This window comes from Ambystoma mexicanum, chromosome 2p (genome assembly GCF_040938575.1).
Source record: "Ambystoma mexicanum isolate Mex_15411 chromosome 2p, UKY_AmexF1_1, whole genome shotgun sequence".
In the NCBI taxonomy this organism is placed as follows: domain Eukaryota; kingdom Metazoa; phylum Chordata; class Amphibia; order Caudata; family Ambystomatidae; genus Ambystoma; species Ambystoma mexicanum.
In genome coordinates, this window is record NC_090923.1 from 643,534,930 (window position 1) to 643,555,828 (window position 20,899).

The 20,899-nt window shown below is 49.3% G+C and overlaps 1 protein-coding gene across 5 annotated transcripts in view; it reads left to right on the forward strand.

The window, feature by feature from the left end:
• RNF123 (ring finger protein 123) overlaps positions 1-20,899 on the forward strand; it is a 3,033,138-nt gene that overhangs the window by 2,783,641 nt on the left and 228,598 nt on the right. For all 5 annotated transcript variants that reach the window (XM_069644183.1, XM_069644184.1, XM_069644185.1 and 2 more), the window contains exon 36: positions 3,785-3,927. In XM_069644183.1, coding sequence (XP_069500284.1) covers positions 3,785-3,927 — 143 coding nt within the window. The remainder of the gene's footprint in view (positions 1-3,784; positions 3,928-20,899) is intronic.

The following is a 20,899-nucleotide window of genomic DNA, read 5'->3' on the forward strand; positions in this document are numbered from 1 at the left end:
CTGTTGAAGGGTGACGTGGAAGAGGTACCTCCCGAACAGAGAGGGTCGGGCTGGTATTCCTAGTATTTCATGGTACCCAAGAAATGAGGAGGACTACATCACATATTGAACCCCGGGGCCTTGAACAAGTTCCTTAGGAAAGACAAATTGAAGATTGTGACGCTCCTAGAGATTCTCTGGGCTCTGCAGTCGCAGGACTGGTTGGTGGTGTTGGATCTGCAGGACGCATATTTCCATGTGCCCATCCATCACATGTACAGGAGATACCCAAGAGCCCTCATCACAGGGGACAAGCACTACCAATTCAAAGTGCTCGCCTTTGGATTGGCCTCCGCTCCACTGGTCTTCACCAAGCTGATGGCAGTAGGAGCTGCGCATCTCAGGAGATCTGGCGTTCATGTGTTCCCATACCTGGACGACTGGTTGATCCGGAGCAAGTCGTTGGACCAGGTTTCGTCTCACCTCAGACGCCTGCTCACTGCTGCACAAGCTGGGCTTCTCTAGAAATCTTTAGAAGTCTCACAAGACACCAACTCAAAAGCTCCAGTTAATCGGAGCAGTCCCGGACACTCGGGAGGGGAAGGCTAACCCTCCAGGCCACCACAGAGAGAGTCACTAGGGTATGATAGACGGTCCAGCTGTTCCGGAGGCACGCAGGCTTGCCAGCGGCCTCCTTCTTCCGCCTCTTAGGCCTCATGGATTGCTGTATTTTTCTAGTGCCTGAGGCCAGGTTGCGCATGCAATCTCTGCAGTGGTCCCAGTATTTTGGTACTCTGAAGGATGTTTTCAAGGTGAGTGACCCACAATCTCATTTGGCGGGCCAGCAGGCACAACATGATGGCTGGGATCCTTTCTGGCCTCTGAGGTCCCAGGTTAGGGTATTCACAGATGCGTCCCTGAAAGGTTGGGGAGCTCACTGCAACGTACTGCAGGTGAGCGACCTTTAGTCAGCTTTGGAGAGTCGTTGGCACATCAACAGGCTGGAACTGCGAGATATCAGACTAGCACTGCAAGCTTTTGCGCTCTCCATCGTGGTGAAGCCCGTCCTGATTATGATGGACAACACAGTGGACATGCACTACCTGAACAAGCAGGAAGGTGTCCGGTCGCTGCCCCTGTCCGAGGAGGCGATGCAGCTGCTGTTCTGGTTACTGGAGAACCAGGTCTCCGTCTCGACAGTGCATCTGGCGTGGATTGAGAACGGACTGGTGTTTGCTCTGAACAGGCAGAGCAGAGTCCCACACGATTGGGAGGTGTGTCAGGAAGTTCTCGAGGAGATCTTCACTCAATGGGGTACCTCATCAGTGGTTCTGTTTGCAACGTGATCCAACAGGAAGTGAAAATAGTTCTGTTTGATGGAAGGCCCGCCATGAGGTGCACTGGGGGATACTTTCCCCCTCCGATTCCCGTCATCCTGTGGGTTCTCAGGAGTTTTCAGACAACCATTATTCTGATCGCCCCGGATTGGGCAAGGAGAGCATGGTACCCGGAACATGGCCATCTGCCTGTCTCTCTGGTTGCCTCACCGGCTGGACCGCCTATTCAAGTCGGAAGGTCGGGTACTCCACCCTAACCCGTAGTCCCTCAATCTACATGTGTGGTTCTTGAGAGGTTGAGGTATGATGACTGGGACCTCTTGGAAGAGGTGCTTGAGGTGTTGCTGGCTGCATGCAGACCATCTACAAGATCTCTCTGCGCGTGCAGATGAAGAAGATTATATGCGTGGTGTAGGAACGCAAGATCGATCCCATCTCTTGCCCCATCATTGTAGTGATGGAGTTCATTCTGTCACTAGCCTCATCAGGCCTTCAGGTGGCCATAGTTAAAAGGTTATTTGGCAGCTTTGTTTGTGTTCAAACGGTCCCCGGATAAAGCGTCTTTTTTCAAGATCCTGGTTATAGCTCAATTCCTGAAAGGCCTTGGGGAATAAGTTTCCTCCCATTCCTTTCGTTGTCCCTTACATTTGTCTTATCCTACCTCATGGTGGCTCTGTTTGAGCCTATGCACTTATGTTATTTGAGATTGCACACGCTGAAAACTGCCTTTTTAGTGGCAAGCATATAAGCCAAGCCAGAAGGGTCAATGAGCTGCAGGCCTCGTCATGCAGGCCTCCCTTTCCTTGAAAGTTCAGCCTGGGTTTCTGCCCAAGGTTGTGTCGGAGTTTGACATCTCCCAGGCCATGGACTTACCTGGGTTTTACCTTCCTCCCCACCCTTCCAAGGAAGAGCAGATGTTACACAGGTTGGACCCTAAGAGGGTCCTTAATTTCTATGTACTGATGACATCAGAATTCAGCAAGGCTGGTCAATTGTTTGTAGCTGTTGCCCTGTCACGGAAAGGGGTGGCTGTTACTAAAAAGACCATCTCCCACTGGATAACGCTTCGTATAGCAGAGTGTTATCAGCATGCAGGGAAGCAGCTGCCATCAAGCTTCCGGGCACTCCCCATAAGAGATGTAGCAGCATCCTCAGCACTGCAAAGGGAGTGCCGGTTAAAGATATTTGCCGGGCTGCGTCTTGGTCCTCGTTGCACACTTTTACCAAGCATTATTGTTTGGATGTGACACCCGGGGCAGATGCTTGCTTTGGAAGAGCAGTGCTTCAGAACTTTCTGGTATAGGGACTTTCATCATGCTGCCAGTCTACCTACTGCTTTGGGAGTCTATCTGATGAGGTATCTGCGTCAGAAAAGCAATTCATTGAAGGAGAAATTACTTACTGGTAATGTTCTTTCTATGGATTCTTCCACAGATTCCTCATCACCCTCCCATCTAGCCCAGCTGTGAAAGTGCCTGTATTACAAGTTGACTATCTGCTTATTGTGGGAAATGCAGATGATTTCTAATTGTTGGGCTTCTTGTCATTCAGAAGTGTGATTCTCTCTACACCGAACAGTCTTGTTGCTATTCCCAAAAAAAAAAGCAATTTAAAAAAAAAACAGTTTTGTTGTCTTCCACATTTTTGAAACAGCTTTAGCTGTTTGCCAGTATTTTGGTCTTCCTCTGCAGTGGCTAATCCCAGAGGGGTGAAGGGGCCAGGGAGATTGGGGAACTAGGTACGGGGGGCGTAGTGACACATTATATGTATGGCAACAACATCACGTTAGACGTCGACGATGGCGCATCGAGTAAAGAAGGATCGATGGCCGAGTCGAGATGCACTATGCCCCCTGTCGAAAAATGTTCCAAGACGCTCAGAGGGATATCTATCTGATGAGGAATCTGCGGAAGAAGAGTCCATAGCAAGAACGTAATTTCTCCTTTTAGATGCATCTTCATTCACCATCAAAGGTTTCTCACTACATGAATTCCAAGAGTGATCTGAAGTGATTTTAAGTCTCGAGGCTAGATCTTTAGTCACTTTTGCTTTAGGTATCATGACCCGGCTGCACTCATATCCTCTTTTAAACAGATCGACTTCATGGGCCAATACATAATCCAGCAGTTCATGGGTTTGAAACGCTACATTAAATATGGGGCAGGGACATGCTTGGATATTGACATTGCTACCTCCAATCCTTAACATTTTACATCCTTGATATGTTCCGTCACTTTTGACAGCACTCTCCTGTGTTTTTTGGCTTTGTAGATCAGTATGGGTCCAAGTGATTTCAAATCTCTGTTAGCTTGCCCTATTTATGACCTTTCTTAGAAGAAAGTAATAGACAGGAGGTTAAGGATGGTCGGCTCTTATTTTCCAATGAAAGGTGCTATTAAAGTTCTTGTTGTCTTTGGCTTGAGTTTCATGCATCTCATTTTATCTAACCCCTTTTAATTTCTTGGCAGGTCTGAGCGTGCAACTACAGTGCTGTTGTCAGATCCATGCTTTCAACTGCGCTCCATCCAGTATCTTCTTGGCCAAATTGAGATGCCAACAGTAGGCGCCACAGCTTCTCTGACAGATAAGAAACACTTTTCTTTACAGGCTTGTAAGTCTTTGTCTTAACTTATGAACTGGAGTAAAAGCTAGGGGTAAACAGGGTGGGATGGTAGAGTTGGAAGTAGGATTATCCGATTAGTGAGTCAGTGGGCACTTAAATAGGGTTTGGTGACGGTTTCTTCAATGTTTATTATCTTCTAGCTTGGACTCCTGTACATTCACACCATGTAAAAAGTCCTTTGTGCCCACAAAAAGGAGCAGATTACTAAATTGTCCCTATAAGGGTTTCCGCCTCCCTATTGCACAGTGACTCTATAACCTTGCTGCACAAGTTTCCCTTATTTCTGTGTTTTTTTTCTACTAACTTTCAATGGTAACTTGTTCTCCATGTCTTTGAAATCCTGATTGCTGAAGCTCATGTTTAGAGTTTAATATTTTTTTTATTAATGTATTAGCTTGAGTGATTTTCTGACTTTCTTCCTTCAGATGTTTGCATTAACAATAACAAAACTTGATTTGGATGTATTGTTCTGAAGTCCCTTAATCATGGACTTTTTCCAGCATTCCATCTGCTGCTTTAAGGAAAACAATTCTCTGTAAAGGTGCAGAAGGAGGAGACTGAAACACAGGGTACATAGTGATTGGTATAGACTTTTATTCATTATAAAAATACACAGCAAACCAGCAAACCTATCTTTCCCTATGTCTTTGAGGGGTTTCCCTGTCTCAACTATAGTTGTAACGGTTCTGTTAGGATGTCTTCTTAACTTGGAGTATACGGTCCTGTGTCAAAACATCCCTTTCAAAGGGATTGTGTCCTCTGACGTATTCCTTATCTTGATAGATTACTTCCAGCTTGCTGGCCTCAGAAATTTTTTTCAGTAGAGGGCGCTGCACGTCGACGTCCCTCGAGTTGGTGTCCCTCGACAGCCTCCGTATCGGCGCCGATGTCATTGTGTGTATAAATAGACTCGCGCAGCGTCCGTTGCTCAGTTCCGTTTTTCCGCGCTTCGTGTGCCTCGGAATCGTGTTGCTCAGTTCTTTCTTAAAGTATTTCTTATTATTCCTCAAAGATATCTTCTTCATTCGATGGCTTCCTCTTCCGAACCGTCGACCCCACGGTCTGGCTTCAAAAAGTGTCGAGATTGTGGGAAGAAAATGTTGTTGACTGATCCTCACAGGATCTGTTTGTGGTGCCTGGGATCGGAGCATCACTGTTCGGAATTCGAGGACTGTATGTCCATGACATTCGTCTCCTCGCCGTCACAGGAAACATTCCCTTTCAAGGTCTCAAAGCGGTTCCCATCAGTCTTTGAGATCTAAACACTCGAAAAAGAGGTGTCAAAGATCTCCCTCTTCTTCGTCTTTTTCCAATTCCCCAGAAAGGGTCACCTGCCCCACGAAACACAGCTCTCCAGCTAAGTGGGATGAATTCCGTAAAAAAATGCTTGGCGTCTTCGAGACAGCGGCCTCGACCCCCTCGGAGACAGCTAAAGGTGATACCCTGGGTGAAAGACCCAAAAAATCGAAATGCCGCGAGTCGTTGCACACGGCGAAAGAAACTGCCTGAGATCGTCATGAACCCTCGAGCAAAGGCAGTAAAACTGCGTCATCGACGCCGTCATCGAAGGTTCCTTCGACTCATAAATCTGCGTCATCGACGCCTTTATCGAAGGGCCCGTCGACACACAAATCGGTCAAATCGACACAGTCCTCGACGCCGCTGTCGACACTGATAAAGGACAGACCTACTGCTGTTACTACATCTCAGTCAGTAGACGTACCGAGGGCTTCGACCATGACCTCGAGGATGTCGTCGATAACCTCGACAACTCAGAGTAGGATTCCGATCCTCTCAAGTTCTTCGAGGCCTCTTCATACTTTTTCGACGCCTTTTTCGGTTTCATCGAAGCCTTTGACGTTTTCTCAACCGGTGACTACAAGCTTGGCCCCTTCTGCTCTAGAAATTGGTTTTAAGCCATACCCAAGGTCAGAATATTTCAGAGATTTGTCCTCTATATATATATATATGAGGAAGGGGAGGATTCTGACCATGAAAGACCCTTTGGGTTACAGAGGACCACTACACCTATACCAGAGGAATTTATCTTTGAAGAGAACAGATTGAAGGACCTTCAAGACTCTTTGCATGAGGCAAGTGGTTTAGATACTTCTCCAGAAGTCGAATTTGCTAAACCAGATCCAGGGGAACATGCTGAGACCCCTTATAGGGTCTTAATGGCCAGAATAATAGAGTTCATGGGGTGGTCTACACCTTCACCTTCTTTTCAACAAGATGATTTTACGGACATTTTACTTAAAAGCCCACAGGAAGATCCTGTGGTTCCCTTTCATGCTGCATTGCAGAGAAAAATATCTGTCAACTGGGAAACTCCTGAGGTTATCCCGGCAGTTAACAAAGAACTATCTGCCAAATATAGGGTATCTGCTTCTGACCCTGAATATTTGAGCAAACATTCAACTCCAGAGAGTTTGGTTGTACAAGCAGCAACTTCATCGAACAATAGATCTGCATATCCTACTATTCCTCAAGACAGGAATGATAAAAGGTTTGACGCTATGTCAAAAAAGGTCTTCTCGGCATGTAGCATGGCACTTAAATCCATTAATGCTACTTGCACGCTCGCAAGATTCAGCCATACACTTTGGGAGTGTGCTTCATCTGCGGCTGACTGTCTCCCGGAAGCAGAGGAAAGGAAAGCATTTCTGAACATCATTAAAGATGGTAAAGACGCAATGTGTGAGTCCCTTCAAACTGGCATTGATTCTGATGACAGTATCAGCAGCGCCATGGCGGCAAGTACTACAATCCGCAGATTTACGTGGTTGCGAAAGTCTGGTTTTGCTCCAGATGTACAGGCCAGACTTTTGAATATGCCCTTTGACGGCACTTCTTTGTTTGGTAAGAAGGCTGATGACAGCCTAGAGAAGTTACAAACATCCCAGGCAGCAGCGAAATCTCTTGGAGCTGCAATCCGTCAAACTCTGTATCGCCCCTAAGGAACCTCTTGAAGGGGTAGGTCCGTTCGCTTTTATTCCGCATTCGGAAAAGGCGGAGGGCCAAAAACGATTCACCCGCGGTGGACGGGTTAAAAGTACAAAAGCCGCAGCATCAGCAGCAGGTGCCTCCTTGCCCTCGGCATCTGCGTCAGCCGCCTCTAAACCACTCTGAGGTCTCTCCTCACAAGACACCTGTAGGGGGCAGGTTAACTCAACATCTGACGGAATGGCAAGCTATTACGTCAGATGCTTGGGCATTGGAGACAGTTGCCCATGGTTACTGCCTGCCTTTTCTACGCACTCCTCAGAGTTATCCACCGGGGAACAACTCTTTGAAGTTTCCAGACCCGCTCCTTTCTTTCGCAGGAGATTCTAGACCTGCTAGAGAAAGGTGCCAGAGAACCGGTACCTGCAGCGGAGAGGAACAAGGGTTGGTATTCCCCCTACATTCTAGTACCGAAGAAGGACAGAGGTCTGAGACTCATCTTGGACTTAGGAGAATTGAACAAATTCCTCAGGAAGGACACGTTCAAGATGGTAACTCTCTCTCAGATCCTTCAGGCCCTGCAGCTTCAGGACTGGCTGGTATCTCTAGACCTTCAGGATGCTTATTTCCATGTGCCAATCCATCTGAAACACAGGAAATACCTGAGGTTCGCAATTGGCAGCTCTCACTATCAATTTCGAGTTCTGCCATTTGGGCTGACCTCCGCCTGAGGGTCTTCACCAAGCTAATTTTGGTAGTGGCTGCAAGTCTAAGGAGGGAAGGGATCCACGTCTACCCCTACCTAGACGATTGGTTGATCAGAGCAGTATCTTCAGAACAAGCTCAGATCCAGCTAGATTATGTCTGCCACTTCCTTCACAAACGGGCTTCTCCCTCAATTTAAAGAAGTCACAGATGATAACATCACAGAGACTACAGTTCATGGGAGCGGTCCTGGACACTTCCCTGGGGAAAGCCTCGCCACCAGAGATGAGGGCTCAAGATATTCTGCAGATGGTCACCAAGTTTCAAAATGTCCAACGTCTCCCAGCCTTCGACTTTTTGAGGTTACTAGGCCTCATGGCATCCTGCATCTTCCTTGTGCCAGAGGCTCGCCTGAGAATGAGATCCCTCCAGTGGGCACTAAGAATCCAGTGGTCGCAATTCTCAGGAAGAATGACAGATCTTCGTCAGGTCCCGGACAAAGTGGCTTGAGACCTTCAGTGGTGGGCATGTCGGGAGAACATTTTGAAAGGAGAACTGTTTTGGCAACCATGGCCGGAGATAACAGTAGTCACTGATGCCTCACTCATGGGGTGGGGAGCCCATGCCAACGACTTGACCATCAGCGGTCGTTGGTCTCCATCGGAGTCCAGACTACATATCAACCTGTTGGAGCTGAGAGCTATCAGATTAGCGCTGAAGGCTTTTCTGCCATCTGTACAAGGGAAAAATGTCCTAATAATGACAGACAACACAGTGGCAATGCACTACCTCAACAAAAGAGGAGGCGTAGGATCACTGCCACTGTGCAGAGAGGCGATCCAGCTCTGGTTTTGGGCAATTCAATAAGGAATCTCGCTATCAGCAGTTCACTTAGCCGGAGAGAAGAACTTGACAGCGGACGCTCTGAGCAGGCAGAGCACAGTCTCCCACGAGTGGGAGATAGCTCAGGAAGTCCTTCAAGAGATCTTAACCCTTTGGGGAACCCCTCAAGTGGATCTGTTTGCCACCTGTATCAGCAGGAAGTGCGATCAGTTTTGTTCAAGGGAATTTCAACCGAGAGGAGCTCTAGGGGATGCGTTTGTAGTGGACTGGGAGTTTCCACTTCTGTACACATTTCCTCCGGTCCCTGTCATTCCTCAGGTGATCAGGAGGTTGAAAAGGTTCCGGAAGACTATGATCCTAATTGACCCAGACTGGGCCAGGAGAACGTGGTACCCGGACCTCCATCTGCCCTCCGATTCGTCTTCTGCACAGGGAGGATCTTCTCTCGCAGAAGGGAGGTCAGGTTCTCCATCCAGACATCAGAACCCTCAACCTTCATGCTTGGTTTCTGAAAGGTTGAGATACAAGGATTGGGACTTCCCAGATGACGTCATGGAGGTGTAGCTTTCGGCTAGAAGGCCAGCAACAAAGACTTTATACCGCTGCCGTTGGAACAAGTTTTGCAGCTAGTACAGAGAAAAGAATATCGAACCCTTGTCATGCGGTACACCAATGGTGTTATCTTTTTTGCTCTATTTGGCGAATTCAGGTCTTCAAGTTGGTATGATCAAGGGCTACCTCGCAGCGCTGTCGATCTTCAAGCGCACTGCGGAGGAGCCATCATATTTCAAATTACCCCTAGTAATTCAATTTCTGAAGGGGTTAACTAATGTCTATCCCCCAAAGCCGTTTCAAGTTCCCTTGTGGGACTTAAATCTAGTCTTAAATTTCCTGATGGGTACTCCCTTTGAACCGCTCCATTCTTGTTCACTAAGATTTCTCACCCTTAAAACAGTCTTACTAGTGGCTTTGACATCTGCCAGAAGAGTGAGCGAATTAAAGGCTCTATCTTGCAAACCTCCTCATACAATTTTTCACAAATACAAAGTTGTCTTACAAGTGAATTCCACATCACTCAGAAGATAACCTTACCTTCATTCTATCCTCCTCCCCATCCAGGGAAAGAGGAAGAGAGGCTACATAGGCTGGATCCAAGGCGAGCCTTGAGTTTTTATATCAGCAGATTTGCCACGATAAGGCAAGCAGAACAACTGTTTATAGGTTATGCTGGACACAAATTAGGATTGCCAGTCACAAAACAGACCATTTCAAGATGGCTTATTTTAGCCATTCTAGAATGCTACAAATTGGCAGGGAAAGAGCCCCCTCAACACCTTAGGGCTCATTCAACCAGGGGTATCGCAGCCTCTTCGGCCCTCCAAAGAGAGGTACCGATTCGAGACATGTGCGGCTGCCACATGGTCGTCCGCACATACCTTTACAAAATTCTACAATCTGGATTCCTACTCTAGCCAGGAGACAAGATTTGGCAAAGCTGTGTTACACTCTGTTCATTCTTAAAGGGAAGTCTATCAAGATAAGGAATATGTCGTAGGACACAATCCCTTCGAAGAACAAGTTACTTCTTACCTTGTAACATTCTTTCGATGGGATGTTCCTCCGACGTATTCCTTAATGTTCCTCCATCCATCCCCTCAGTAAAACTTCCCTTGTAGTTGCAGCTTACGCTCCTTCAAGGTCAATAACCAATTCATGCACAGCTACTCTTAAGCTTCAAAACGGAACTGAGCAACGGACGCTGCGCGAGTCTATTTATACGCACAATGACATCGGTGCCGATACGGAGGATTTCGAGGGACACCAACTCGAGGGACGTTGACACGCAGCGCCCTCTGCTGAAAAATGAAAGCTGGAAGTAATCTATCAAGATAAGGAATACGTCGGAAGAACATCCCATCGAAAGAATGTTACAAGGTAAGAAGTAACTTGTTCATCTCTGTCCCTTACTGCACTCAAAGGTTGGGCCAGTGCCCTTGGTCCAGGAGAATGACTCCCTCCTCCTGGTCTGGTTGGCTGGCACAGTTCTAGTTGTGAGGTCCTCACCAGGGGGAACTACACCTTTCCCATGGTTTTTGTGCTTCACAAACAAACAGGATTGCTGATCTCTCGCAGTTCACCATTTCTTTATCACATGGGGAATGACTCCCTTCCCCTGGATCACTTTTTTGAACCTTTTTATGAAGTCAACTACCAGGGATTACTCCCTTCTCCCTGCTTTCCTTGGCTTTGCTCTCACAGTTCAAAACACCAGAGGTAATGACTCTCTCCCCTTCCCTGGCCTTTCTCAGGTGTATTTCACAGTTAACAACACCAGGGGGAATGACTCCCTTCCCCGGCCTTTTTGTAGATTTGTTTTCACAGTTCAACCCTCTACTGGTTTGTTCTTGCAGACTTGGTTCACTTTCCTGACAGGTACTGCCCCAAGGAATATGATTTATACTGATCTTCCCTTGTGGGTGCGGTTCCCAGATCTGTTTCTTTCTACTATTTGGATTTGGCAGACCTGGATTCCTTTCCTATCAGGTACTGCCTCGAAGAAGACGAATTGCGTGGTGTTTCTGTTTTTGGGCCCTCGACCCTTCCCTGGTGGTCAGTGGCTTTACTTGACCCCAGCACGAGGGAGACTCACTCCGATTCTCTCTGGGTTTCTCTGCGGGGTCCAGACCCTTCTCTGGTGGTCAGTGGTATCTCTGTTTCCACTGTAGCAAGGGACTTTATCCCTGAGACTATGCATGGCTCTCTACCCCGCTGGGTCTCCCGCATTCTCAGTTACCTGCTTTCCAAGCGGGGCGCGTCACTGGCTCTTCCATGGTTCGTGGCTCTTCTTGCCAGCCTCTGGGGTCCTCTCTGATTGCACTTTCTCCAGCAGCTCCCAGAGCCCTGCTGTTTCCATGCCGGCGACGTCGTCTTGCCATTTCGCTCACTTCTCCCAGTTGGATTCTCCCGGGCAGCTGTTGCAGACTCCTCACTTGCGCGGCAGAAGATGCTGGGTCCTTCTTCAGCTTCATTATTATAGAGCTTGTCCTGCACTTGCATGACGTCAGTCCTTGTTAGTGGCTCTGAGGTAATCCTCTTGGTTTGTGTGGGCCACCTCGTCTTAGTACTTTTAATTAGGTTAGTTCTCCACGCACTGCAGTGATACCTGAGTCTACTACCCATAGTTGTTAAATCTTCAGGTTTGCAGAGATGCATGGAAGTGTTGGGTAAGGTATTGGGCTCTACATAGTATGGCAGGGTGTAGGGTGTTGAGTGAGGGGTATTGTACCTTGATGGTCGTCCTTGTCCCTAGAGGGGGATTCCCTCCCCATGAGATCCTCCCGCTCCAGGGGAGCTATTGGATAGCGGCCTCACATCTCTGGCCTCATGGGAAGGGGCCCCCGCTCAGTGAGAAGTGACAACACCTCAGGTTTTGTCACATCATACACTAGTTGATAAATTCCTCTCCCATATTTCTCAAATCTGAAATGTCATCCAGGTGCAGACATTTTTCTCACTACCACTATGCCGTGCCTCAGCCGACTCGACACAGGGCCTTTGGTATCTCTTGACTCGGAGGTGACCATCTTCTGAGTTTGTGTGCTATTTTGTAGGTGCATTTTTACAACACATTGTTGTCTGTCGTATAGAGATATACCAAGACTGTATCTGAAGGACAGTACATGTTTAGGTGTTGTGTTTTGCTGCATCATTTCTCCACCCAAGTCAGGCTTTAAACTCTACTAGGATTGTGGTAGACATAACTGTGTTTCTGACCCGTGCCTATCTTGGCTAGCAAAGAGTGAGACACCAAGGGGTGCAGTTTCAGCTAATCTATGCACCCAAAAGCTTAAATGTGATGAGCAGTCAACATTTCTTTGACCCTCAGCAAGCTAAAGATTCCAGAGAAGTCATCAAAAAATGTCACTCTGGCGAAGTATAAGACTCCAAAGCTACTACTGAGGAGACTGTTGTTCTAGAGCACTTTTCAAGAAAAGAGGAAGGGGAGCTCAATAAAAAGAAAAGCAAGACTCACTAAAACCTAGTTGTTGTCATCGTACATATATTTTTCCTCATCCAAAAATCTGCGCCGCTGTTCCAGGTCCGGTTTGGAGGATGTGACCAGGCCTATGGCCTTTCCTCATCAAAAGTAAGGGGGGGAGACAGCGATGGCACTAGTCATGAGGGCGGATTCTATGAGATGCGGCCCCACTCTGGAAAGCCCCTTTTTGCCAGCACGTACGTGTGCATACCCTTGCCACCTCTTGCACCTGAAACCGGGAGTATGTGCCAGTTTCCTGTCCCCCGTTCCGGACCCAGTGAAGATCACAGACAGGCCTACCCCAGCATGTTTCCGCCTTGCAGAGTCCTATGCGTAGCAGGGTCCCTATCCAACCAAGGGAACCATCCGCCTCTGTGTACGGAAAACCGGCGAAGCCGCGCAACACCTGCAGAGCGCCCAAAGACTGGGGTGCTCCTGCCGAAGAGTGCCACAATCAGGAACAGGGAGAAAAACACGGCGACTCAGAGAAGGAATGTCCTGCCTCGTGCAGCACTGTCAGGCGTAGTCAGTGGACCTGTGTGCATGCAGCGAGGCCCCCTAGACCACAAGGTGTACATAGGAATGGGCGATCCATCTTTCCCCGAAATCATAAGCATACGTCCTCCGTACTGCCAGCAATAGTACTCAGTTTACCCATGCAGATGCAGAGGGCTGGGCTTAGCCACACATAGACCTACCCTGTGTAGAAATGCCAGGAGAGGATTTATTAGGGAGATGTGGCCAATCCCCAGGAAGGGATGGAGACGTAAGCAGGGTCACAAGACTGGAAACTGTTTTTTTTTTTGGCTGAGGTCACTGGTGGTGGTGGAAGTGGTCTAAGAGACCAGCACAAAAGGTGAAGCAGTGTGTGGAGCACGCGTGTTTCAGAGTTTGTATATTGGCTCTGGTGAGCCAGAGGCTTTGTTTGGGGGGGATGTGTGTGTGGGTGTGTTGAATCCCAGGTTATTGTCACTGCTTCCATAAGGGCAGGAAGGTGAGGCAGCTACCCGATATTCAGCGAGTGGTTCTCATGGGGAGGGAGATCCTTCATGGGACCAGTGATGATGGCCATCGGAGAATGCAGTATTCACTTGACCCTTTTGTGTCCCCCACTCTCCTTATCCCACACTCAGGTTCCTCTGGTCCCTCATCCCCATATATGAGAATAGGAAACAAGGAAGCAAAAGCCCACTGTGGAATCAATACACGCTATACAGTTGTCAAGAGGCAGTCCCAATCATAAAAAGGAAAGAAGGACTCAATGGTCTGTCGTGCCAGTCCTGGAGGGGCAAGGAACAAAACACTAATTCCGTGGCAGAGGAACCAAAATTTGGAAAGTGAGGTGCAGAGAGATGTGATGGGGGGTCCCAGCAAGGTGGAACTGGCTGGTGGCAGTAAGGCAAGAAACCAGAATGGCGAAAGCAGACCCAAAACCAGGACACGAGCAGTCGGAGACGATAAAAACAATCGGAAAATGCAGAGCTGCGAAGAGAATGCCAAGCGTGGCAGCAGAGAAGCTCGCTCCACCTCCTGAAGAGACCGGAGACCTTCCAGAGATTTTCCAATGGTAGGGAAAGGGTTGGATCGGTTATTGGGGCACTGAGGGAGCTGAAAACAAAGAGAAGCCTTGTGAATATATCCCAAAGAGCACAAGGGGATAACAATTAAAGTTACTCACCATAGTGACTAGAGTACTCATAGTCCTTAGTCCCCTGACCTCCATCCTTGTGGGCGTCCCCCAACATGGGGATGGGACCAGAACCGTTGGCAGTGAAAAATTGAGCTTCTCCTTTAAATTTAGTATAGCGTGAGGGATGCGGCCTCAGCGTGGGAAATGCCCCGCCATCCTGACGCCTCACCTCAGTCCCCTTTGAAAACATCGGACGCTTAAATACCTGGCTACTCTTGGTACATTTTCGCTCTTGGCATACTAGTGGCGGAAGGTGGGTGGGACGTATGGAGGAAAGGGGACTAAGATCTATGATTACTCTAGTTACTATGGTGTGTAACTTTAATTACTCATAGGTCCCATCCCCTTTACTCTATCCTTGTGGGTGATTCCACCGAACAAGAACATAGGGTGGAGCTGTGACAACCTGAATCGTATCTAGGATGAAGCGAAAAGGTTACTCAGAACCACCTGGCCCAAACTGCATCGCGCCAGGAGTTGGTGTCCAGGGAATAGTACCTACAGAAGTTTGACGGAGTGGCCAAGTAGCTGCCTTCCTGATGACATCCCAAGTAGCATCTCTCTGAAATGCAACGGCTGTGGCCTTATCTCTGATCGCATGGCATGAATCCCCCTCACACACAGGTTTGCCCATGGCCGTGTATGCCTCCGAAATGGCCTGAACCATCCAACAGGGGATGGAAGTCTGAGAGCCAGGGGCGGAGCCCCAAAAAGTCACAAACAATGCCTCAGACTTCCTGAAGAATTTCGTCTGGGATAGAAAAAACCTGAGGACTCTCCTGAGGTCCAAGAAATGTAGGGCCCTTTCTGCTTTCGACTGTGGGTTCGGGAAGATCACTGGAAGGCAGATCTCTTGATGCAAATGAAATGGGTAGACCACCTTGGGCAAGACATTTGGGAGAGTGCGCAAGATGACTTTGTCGTTGTGAAACGTGGTGAATGCCTCTCACTAGGACAACGCCTTCAGCTCACTAACCCTGCGCACACCGGTGAGAGCCACCAGCAAAAACTTCTTTAGCGTTGCAAAGCAGATGTCCACAGATGTAGTCGGCTGTGGAGCATCCGGACCCGGCCAAACTGGCTCTGGTGGCCTGTCTCCTGATCAGCGAGACTCCAGCACACTCAATTTTCAGATGACAACTGAGAGATCATTTGGTCTGCAAGGAGGCCCTTGTCTCGGTCCTTCTTCCGATCCCCAGCAGGGCCTTCCTGACTTGTCCCTGATTAGGGGCAAAAACGCCTTGAGGGCCAGGCTCACTGCCCAGAGCGCGAGCAGATTAATAAGTAGAAGGGCTTCCGTCCTGGACCATGCTCCATTAATCGCATAGACCTCATGGGTATAGCCACATCCAGAAAGAGAGCAGTCCTTTGTCACCACCAGGGAAGGCTTCGGATTGGTGAAGGGGGCTCCCACTGAAACATTGCCATCCATCAGCCACCAGCGAATATCGGTGGAAAGGAGCTGTGGAATTGGGATCCTGTCCAACTGAGACCCTGTCTCCTGAGCCCAATACGCTGCCAGGTGGAGCTGGAGGCGCCTCATTTTGAGACGGGCATGCTGTACAGTCAGCACGTTGGATGCCACAAGGCCAGAATGTGCTAGAACCACCATGCCGAGGTGGTCGAGTTGGCCAGAAAGTGCTCCACCGCTTTGTAGAGGGACATTAGCCTCTCGGGCCTGGGGAACACCCGCTGAACAGTAGTGTTCCACGATGACCCTTGGAAGATCAGATCCTCAGGTTGAGGGAAAACCCCAGCTGATGAAGGGTATCTGACAATTGCTGGCAGGAGTGAATCACCACTTCAGGTAACCCCACCCTCACCACCCAGCCTTCCAGGTAAGGGTACAGTTGTTGGCCCTCCAAACGGAGAAGCCCATCACTGCATTCATCAGGTTTGTGGAGACATGAGGGGCCTAGTTCAGGCCGAAGGGCAGCACTTTGTATTGGAAGTCTTATGACATAATCGTGAACCTCAGAAACTTCCGATGAGGCTGATGTATGGGTACATGCAGGCACGAAACCTTGAGGTCCAGGGAATACATCCAGTCCCCTGCACATAGAGACTCTATGTGCGCGGGAGTGGTCATCTAGAAATGTTCCAGCAGTAAAGAGGGGTTTAGAAATTACAGGTCCAGGACTACCCTCATGCCAGCCTGGTTGTTCTTGGGTATCGCAAAAATCCTGGAATAGTAACCAGAGCCCCTGTCTGCAAGAGGGAACCGGGTCTGTCGCCTGCATCTCCAATAGAGACAGGATCTCCGGCAAAAGAGCCGGGGACCAGATCTGATGAAGAGGAGGAGAGGATGGTAGAGGCAAAGGAAGAGGAAGGCTAAAGCCTGTGGAGACTACAGATAGGAGCCACAGGTTGCTGAAAAGATGCTTCCAGGTGTCCTGGAGCAGAGCCAAAAAGCCCCCCACAGGCAAGCTGTGCGCCCTGACCCTGACGTCACAGCTTCATGGCGTGAGAGGCGGGGGCAGGGGGGAGCGGAAAAACCTGCACAACGTCCTATGCTGCTGATTTATGCTCTCTGGGCGACCTCACAAGCCTTCGCATACAGCGGTCTCCGAACCCCTTGAAGCCGGAGAACGTTCTGGGTTTGAACTCTGTCCTACCCTGAGATTGAGGGAAGGATTTCTGACCTGGCTTTTTCAGGATGGTCAAGGGCTTGGCAGTTTGGATTTTTTTTTCTTTCGTCAATTCGTCATCGGTGGACGAATGAAAATGGTCCATGCCTTCGAAGGGCAGATTGAGGATCTGCTCCTGCACATCAGAGGAAAACTTTGCGGCATGCATCCTTCTCATCTCGACCCCAAGGGACAGCCCTTGGCTGGCTTTTTCGATGTGGGAGACCAAAGACTCCATGAGGTATTACGCAACGGCCCGGGCATCTGGCAGACCAGCCTTGAAGGAGGCTTGTTTGTCCGAGGGGAGGTCAGGCAGAAATTCCCTGAGCTCCCGCCACAGCTTCTGGTTAGCCACAGCCAAGATGGCGTCCGCATTGGCCTCCTTCAAATACATTCCTGAGATGGAGTAACTGTGCTTTCCCAAGGACTCAAGGACTTTGTCCTGCTTGGAGAGCTAACTGGAGGTGTCTCCCATTTAGGAAGACGACGAAGACGATGGTTTAGAATATAGTGAGGCCACGGCCACTATGGAGGACAGTGCTGCGGATGGATGGCAAGGAGGATTGGTTCCTCGTCCTTTAGTCTAAACCTGCTTTCCAACTTCTTGTTCATCTGGGCATTGGCCTTCTGCTTCTCCCAGACCTTCAGCGCCACCTGAAGCACATCCCTCTCAAGGGGAATGGCAGACCGGACTGTGGTGCACTTCCCAGAGACCTCTGCGAGCCCCCCAACTCCTAAGGGCTTCCTCAGGAAGAAGGACCCCCAAAAACCCTGCCAGGCCCTGAAAGCGGTCATGAAAGGCCTTAACGGAAGCCAAGGGCTCGTCGTCCTGAAGGGAGGGCCTGAATCGGTGGAGGGACTGTTAGGGAGAATTCTCATTCAATGGCTAATTTCCCTTACCTAGTGAGTCCCCCAGCAGCCTTGCTGGATTTCTGGAGTTTATTTTTTCCACTTGGTAAGAGTGTGAGCTTTTCCCCCACTCTTACACATGTTTTGCCATGTGTATTTCATCTGTTTTTGTGATTGTGGACTCTGGAGTACACCACTTCAGTAGCCCCCTTCTTTTGTGTGTTACACAGCACCTTCAGTGCAGTGACACAGGGTTGTCTTTTAGACTTCCCACCGACTCCATTTTCTGGGGCTGACTACTGTTCCCGAGACAAGGGTAAAGTGGCCATTAACTTTACACAGTCATTTAACCACAGATCCAGTACACCCCATCTTACATGGAGTATTGGAAAGGGTTACTTCTTAGCCCTTTTTATCTGTACCACCTAGAGCCGTGTTTTGCTCTTTTAACATTTAGACTTGGCTGGTGGCAGTGGTATCTACCCTAACTTTTCTACAGCGTTTATACTATATAAACGTGGTACTGTTTTAGGCTATTATATTAGCCTCGAACATAAACCCGCTTGACCAAATACTCTTTCTTTTGGCTCCGGTCAGGTTTATTCGCCATTTCTTTTTGTTAAAGTCCTTCTTGTGTTTTACTTTGCGCAGCAAACCAGGTGTGCCTTCTTTGTTCACTGTCTTTTGCCGGGCTTCTGCCAAGTAGCCCTCCTCTAGGCGCCTGGGTGTCTAGGTGGGCTGAATGTGAGGTAGGGGTGTAGTAACCCCCTGCACATGGTATCCTAGGAAACCCAAGTCGCACTTTGCCATGATTGGCTGAGGTGGTTGTCCGGGCTGGACAACCTCCCCTGCTGCGTGATTGACAGCCAGGCTGTGTGAATGGGGGATTTTCGCATAAAAGGCAGGACTCTTGGGCTGGAGGTCCGAGTCGCCACCGGAACTACAAGGAACCGAGAAGAAGACGGCGACTGCAACTACCCCGTCCCGGTGAAGCCCTGCTGCAGTCCTGAGCTATCTACCCTTCGACGACCAGAGAAGATCCAGTCCAGAGTCTTCTTCCCTTGAGCTTGGTGGGGTCATCATCTTCCACAGCCAGAGGATCCTCTTCGTGGTCGAAATCGCTGCACCCTGCTGTAGTGGTCCGGATAGCCATCTGAAGAGCCTCTCCTGTTTTTAAGGAGCGCACCTTTTATTCACCGTCGCTGCTGCTGGCTTCATCCCTGCGTAGTGCAGACCCCTCCAGACGTCGTCCTTCTTGTCACCACGACCGAAGCAACAGGAACAGTGGGTCTGCAGGAAACTACCAGGAACAACTGCCGTGGCATCAGCTTCTTCCTTGAATAAGGTACTGTGTTCTGCTCCGAGGAGCTAGAGTGAATCACTTTTCTCTTCATTCAAGGCTTGCCCTTGTCTTCCCTCATTCTTATAACGTTTGCTTCCTCTGTTGACAATATTCAAGTACTCCTGGCAACGTTGAATCTTGAACTGTCCGACTTTGTGATCCTCGACAACAGGAACCCGGTTCAACTTGACACTGGCTCCGGCCTATTGACTCTTGTATTTCTGTCAACGAGTGTTCTCTGGTTCTGTCTGCCCTGACAAAAGTATTGCCTATGATTTTTGCCCCCAACTCCCTCTGGTTAACTCAGGTGCTAAGTGTGTTTTTGCCCGGTAACATTTCTTGCCGCGGATACGCGTATCTTTAGTAAGACCGAACTGTCATTACTGTCAAAAAGGGATCGCATATGTATTCCCGGCAACGTCTTTTGTTTCACAACACCGGTCCGTTAAAACATAGGGTACTTACCTTGAGTTATACTGTACTAAGTGAATTGGTTGTGTGTAGTGTATTTTATGTGTGGTTTTGAATTAATAGAAGTGTTGTTTTATAACAGATGGTTTAAAAAATAAATGTACTTATATTATTTACCTGAAACCTTGAGTCAGTGTTTGCTTGAGTCACAGTAATTGTGGTCCCTTTGTGTAATCTCGGCTACTGCTCGTATACTCTTGAGATAAGCCTGGCTGCTCCGCTACTGCTACCACTTTAACATAGTAGTACAGGCTTGTACCAAAGGTAAACTTGTATTACCACTTGTAGTCTTAATTGTGTGTAGTGGTCCCAAGGGCAATGCACATGATTCTGCCTAACAGGGTCCAGCACCGGAAGCGCTGGGGGAACGGGAGGAGTACCCAAGGGAGGGGGCAGAGTTAGCGCTGCCTGGGCAATGACGACCTCCTTCACAATGTCTTCAGGAGCCCCTTCATTTGAGGGGAATGCATGAGGAAGAGGAAGCGTTCGAAGAAACTTTCCTCACTAGCCACCGGGTCCCTAGGGGCCCGGCCCTCCGCGGTGCTGGGCCTCCGCTCATGGTCAAAATGCAGAGGCGCCTGGTGCGCGTAGCTCTATGTCTGTGATGGGTAGATGTACCCCTGAGGGGACCAACCTGCCGCTTCCAGATGAGAGGGCTGGAATCATCCTGCAAAGCCCACTTGATGAGCTGGATACAAGATGGCGACCTGCCTGGCAGGCTCCGCCAAGTGACGGTCCGCCATTTTGAAACCTTGCGCCATGCACTGGGAGGGAGGGCACAGAGGCTCTGAGCCAGGAGAGGCTGCATACATGGGAGGATACAGCTTCGGTCTTGCACCCGAAGCAGAGGCGTTGATCTCAGAGATCCCTGTGGTAGGCGCTGAGCACTCAGCCAGACGGCCGATAGTCGAAACGCCCTGGGTGACGACCTCGGAGTGAGCTCCGGTAGGCTGGGTGCCCTTGGCACCTATTCCGGTAGCCTTGAAGGATCTAGCCGAGGAACTACTCTTGGAAGTGGCACTCAACGATTCGTTACCCCTGGGATAGAAGAAGAGGATTCTGATCATCCTTCCGAAGACAGCCTGGTAAGGCCTCTGAGACCCTCAGTCTGGTAGCCTGGAAGGCCTCCGTTCTGTTCCCCGGAATGCTCAGAAGAGCCCCTGGCCCTTCGGCTTGGGAGCCGGTAGCCTTAGAGACCTTGGGCCTGCCAGAAACTGAATGCGCTGAACCCTGATCCGTGTGAACCCCGGGGAAGGAGTCTCCACGCTGTGGAGCCATGCTGTACAGAGTGTCTACCTTGCCTTGACTAGAGGTCCTGGAGACCAAGTCCTTAAGGTGGGGTGGAGAAGTGTGGAAGCTCTCCTTCCACCGCAACAAACAATCTTTCATTTCCCTGTGACGCAGAGCGCTGCAGGTCCACATGAGTCCCAGCGGTGGTTGGGCCCCAA